Source organism: Equus asinus, chromosome 18 (genome assembly GCF_041296235.1).
Source record: "Equus asinus isolate D_3611 breed Donkey chromosome 18, EquAss-T2T_v2, whole genome shotgun sequence".
NCBI classification, from domain to species: Eukaryota; Metazoa; Chordata; class Mammalia; order Perissodactyla; family Equidae; genus Equus; species Equus asinus.
In genome coordinates, this window is record NC_091807.1 from 27,945,289 (window position 1) to 27,950,218 (window position 4,930).

The following is a 4,930-nucleotide window of genomic DNA, read 5'->3' on the forward strand; positions in this document are numbered from 1 at the left end:
TTTCATTGACCTGACAGTATCTAAACAAAACCTAGCATTTAGTTGGCACTCAACAATATTTTTTGAAAGAATTATATGACTTTAACAGATATGAAAACAAGGACTGTGCATATCATAACCTAAGAAACTCATTGGCTTTTCTAAGAAATATTTTCAGGCTGACATGAGTTCCAACAGGTCTTCTGATTTCAAAGTGGCATTTAACCCAATATTAGCCTTTAATCTTCATACTACTCTAACCCAGCTTCATTCTATTTTTATTTCTCATTTCAGAAAATCAGCCAATGATAAAATGAATGTTGTTATTTTTAGTGAATCGTTTAGAAGTATGAACAAATTACATAGAATTAAAGATCTCACATTCTTCTTGTGTGGCTCTGTCAGAGCACGTGACCATGACTAACGGCTACTTTTTCAAATGCATGATACTGTTTCTGTGTATAGAAGCAATATGAGAACTTGTATAGAATAACTATGAAACTTATATCAATAACAAGTGAAAAACTTCAATAACAATAAATGCTAAATGCGCTTTCAAAGAAGAAAACACACGACTATGGTATGCATCATTTATAAATGTGCATTACCTGTAAAAACAATAAAAACATTTTGAAAAATATGGAAAAAATCTTCTTTTTTCCCTATGTGCACAAGCAAGAAAGTCACTTTGGAAATTTCTTCAGAAGGTTATCATTTTTCTGTCCATTCAGCGGATCAAAAGCAGATTTAGATCATTACAACTTTTTAGAAAGTTTTAGCTCATGACCCAGGTTTCTGTTCATGTTGATGCATGGAGGAGAGAAAAATGTTCTCACATTTTCTCTGGAAGTAAAGAAGTCTTTTGTTACAAATTCAAAACATTTTCTCTCACCTTAGATACAGATCAATACAAGCTTAAACAGAACAAAATTATGATAATATTGATTATACTAAGAACGTCAACAGCAGTAGTAATTGTATTGATTACTGCTTGTCAGCCCCATGGAATCTGTCCCTGGAGATATTAACCAAATGAAAGGAAAAAGAGAAATTTTGTCCTACTGGGTCAAACTACCCTGTCCAATCCTTCAATGGAACACCCTGGCTCTGTTTCCCCTGCTCAGCCCACTGTGACGCTACATAATACCACCTTGAGATAGCATTGCCTGAAAGAAGAGGTCATGATGGGCTTGTTGTTGTTGTCTTACCTAGAGTTAAGTTTTAACGTTACTCATTGTTTAGCCATATTCAAAAGCAGATAAAACAGAAATTGAGAGGTACAATTCCCTATATCAGAACAATAAAAATGTTAAAGAAACATAGATGTTAACCTAAGTAAAGGTACTAATTTCCATAAAATCAGTTGTGATAATTTAGCTCTTTTTATAACCATGGCCAGAGCTTTCAAAATGATTTATCTGACAACATTCAAGGTGAAAATACATAAAGAGAGAGACAGTATAGCATAATTGAATACCTGAGGCTCAGAAAAGCAGGATTCTGACCCTAGTCTTGCTACTAATTAATTCTCAGGGAAAATCACTTATTCTGAGATTGTATGCCTGCAAGATTATAGTGCAGCATTTCAGAGTTTTAATGTCCCTTTCAGACTTTAATTCTATCATTTCATTTTTGTCCTTTATTTTATTACACTTTTCCAGCTTATACCAAATATCATTAGGTTCATATCATTACCTGAAGATACCATTTAGTTTAAGGAAAACAATTTAGGAAATCCAATATTTTACCCATCCTATTCCTTATTTCTTATGCTGCCAATCAAATAGTATTTTAATTAATTAATTAATTTTGCTAAGGAAGATTTGCCCTGAGTTAATATCTGCTGCCAATCCTCCTACTTTTTTGCTGGGAGAAGATTAGCCCTGAGCTAACATCTGTGCCAATCCTCCTCTATTTTTTGTATGTGGGACACCTCCACAGCATGGCTGGTGAGTGAAGTGGGTCCATGCCCTGGATCTGAACCCGTGAACATGGGCCATGGATGTGAAGCGCAGAACTTTAACCATTCAGCCACGGGGCGGGTCCTAAAATATTACTTTTGAAGGGATGATTTTAACTGAAATTTTTCTTTTCATAATCTAAAAAGAAATTATTGACTGGTACTCTTGTACAGCTGAAACCACTTTCATTTCCAGTTTATCAATGACTTTTAGATCAGCCTTATTTTATATACACAACAAACTAGATGAAAACAGAAGATTATGAATAAAGGAAGATAATATATAATTCAAAGATTCATAGAAAAATAGAGGTTACTTTCTCTAAAAATTTAGAAATATGGATTATAAGATTGTGGAAAGAAAGTTTGCTCTTGTTACAGTTTTAATGACATGGATATTTAGCAACCATAAATAGATATATCTAACACCACTTGTTTTTATTTAAAAAAAATGGAGAAAATCAAAATTTTTGAAAGAGGCAAACGATTAAGTCCAAATTTTGAATTCCATTAATAAATAGAAAGAGATAAAATATGAAATATGTAAAATAATGTTTCTTAAAATATATAGAGATTTAAAGCTCCACAGTTGATTTTTTTCTTGTCAAATTCAATTCTGAAAGGTATGTGACTAAAATAAAGAAAAAGAAAAACATTTTAATTGTTTTGAATTACTAATTCTCAAACTCAAATTCTTTTTATATGTTAATATGTATATACATATGAATATAACATTGTGTGTATTACTTCTAATTGACAAATAGTAAAATTTACATGTATGTACAAATAATTGAGTCAAATGAAACCCAGAAAAAGCCATATTTTCTATTTCAAATTAGGCCATTTATTGATATCTAATATACATCATTTCTTAGTGCCCAAGCTGAGGACGCCAGTAGACATGATGCCGACATGCTTACAATAATAAATTCTCTGAAATTCTTAGATTGCTCTCGCTAAATTGGCCCAGGGTAGTCTCAGTCCTCCGATTGAAGAATGTTGTGCAAACGTACTCATAGTAACAGATTTTGCATAACTAGAGCTGTGGTTCAGTAGAAGCTGGAGAATCCAGATCCTCCATAGCATGATGGGCGGCAGCAGCCATATCCGAAGCCTCCAAAGCCCAGTCTACGGAAGCTGCCAAATCCGGAGCCACAGCCATAGCCCAGTCTGTGGAAGCTGACACATCCAGAGCCACAGCCATGGCCCAGTCTGTGGAAGCTGCCACATCCGGAGCCACAGCCATAGCCCAGGCCACCAAAGCCTCCAATGCCGTAGCCCACTCCTCTGTAGTAGTTGCCGAAGTGGCTCATGATGTCAGGAATGGAGAGTTGGTTTGCTGTTCAAGGCAAGATCCTGAGTGCGGTTGTCGACATCTGTACAGGTGTGCTTATATACCCTGAGTAGAGCATGTGATCAAACACGCCGCCATTCTTTTGTATCATTACAAATTATTCATTTACTTGAGGCAACTCTTTAATCTCTTTGCTGACAGGAGAGGCGCACACCCATTAAAATTTTTGAGCTTGCTTAACTGCCTAGTTAGAAAGCCCTTGAACTCTCTACATTCTTTCCTTTTTAATGAGAACAAAAGAAAATCTGTCCTCAAAGTCACAAAAGAAAAATTCCCTAAATAAACTCTCCATTACTAAGAGTATTGCATCATATTTGATGGTATTTTCTCATTAAATACTTCCTTATTTCTCGTGTTCATATTGTCCTTTGGATTGTTCTTACTTCCGTCTAGATTCAAATACACTGATCAAGCTTAAAATTCTTAAATTTATCAAATTCTTCAAACGTCAAATTTATTTCTCAAGTTGAATAAACACACACACTCATGAAAATTATTTTGATTTTATATATCAGCTTGCGAAGCATCCTTTTGGTTTATCAACATAGGAAAATTTCTTTCAGAAATTGAGGGACTATCCAAGAGATCAAACTCACTTTTATAACCAGTCTGAAGCTGTTCAGAAATATGCTTTTTACACCGTTACCCATTTTTCCTGAGTGGGCTATACCCTAAGTATTATCTAAAAATGCAGATGATCTTGACTCCATGCTTACAGTTACCATTTCTTCTTCTTTACTCTTCTTCATAATCCGTATATCATTTCTCTTTTCAAATCTCTTTTTAAATCTTATTCTACATTGATTCCCAATACGTATTCCACCAGCTAGGTCTTGTGTTTTTATCCATTTTTTTCCAATCAATAGTTCATCCCTCTACTCATTATCATAGCAATTTGTCCTTATATTTTCTTTACCAATTCCATGTGTCCTGTCCCCTTATTTTCTCTCAGGCAATCAGCAAACATTTTTTCATAAGTTATTACTTATTCATTAAGGTTTTAAATGTTTAAAAGATATTTCTATGCTCTTAAGATTGTACAATATTTATGACAGGGTCTCTTAAAATCCTGGTTCCTTGAAACTCTTCAGAAATGAATGTGTAGTGGTGAAATGGCTGAGGCAGGAAACAAAGATATGAAGGTAGTCGGCCAGTCTACGCAGGTTTCTCAGCTCACACTGTGAAGAGAGTAAACCAAACCTAAGTTTAAGCCACTATCCAAATTTAAGTCCCACTGGAATGTGACCATATCCTAGACTTGACAGTAGCAATACGTTTACTCTGCATGACTTTAAATGTGTTACTGAGGATTTTGTTCTGTTTTGTCGTCATTGCTTTATTTTTTGTTTTGTTTTTAACTTTCTAAATAACATTTTATTGAGATATAATTGACATATAACATTATATTAGTTTCAAGTGTACAACATAATGATTCGATATTTGTATATGTTGCAAAAGGATCACCACAATAAGTCTGGTAACATCCATCGCCATACATAGTTACAAATTTCTTGTTTTCTTCTGATGAGAGCTTTTAAGATCTATCTCTTGGAAACTTTCAAATATACAATACAGTATTATTAACTGTAGTCACCATGCTGTACATTGCATCTCATGACTTATTTACTTTATGACTG

General features: G+C 34.1%; 1 protein-coding gene across 1 annotated transcript; it reads right to left on the reverse strand.

Annotated features, from left to right (window-relative positions):
* Positions 1–2,988: 2,988 nt before the first annotated feature.
* On the reverse strand, positions 2,989–3,252 carry LOC106847429 (keratin-associated protein 19-3-like). The gene has a single exon (XM_014866709.3). It carries the CDS (start codon positions 3,250–3,252, stop codon positions 2,989–2,991), a length of 264 nt encoding a protein of 87 aa, XP_014722195.1.
* Between the last annotated feature and the right edge of the window lie 1,678 nt (positions 3,253–4,930).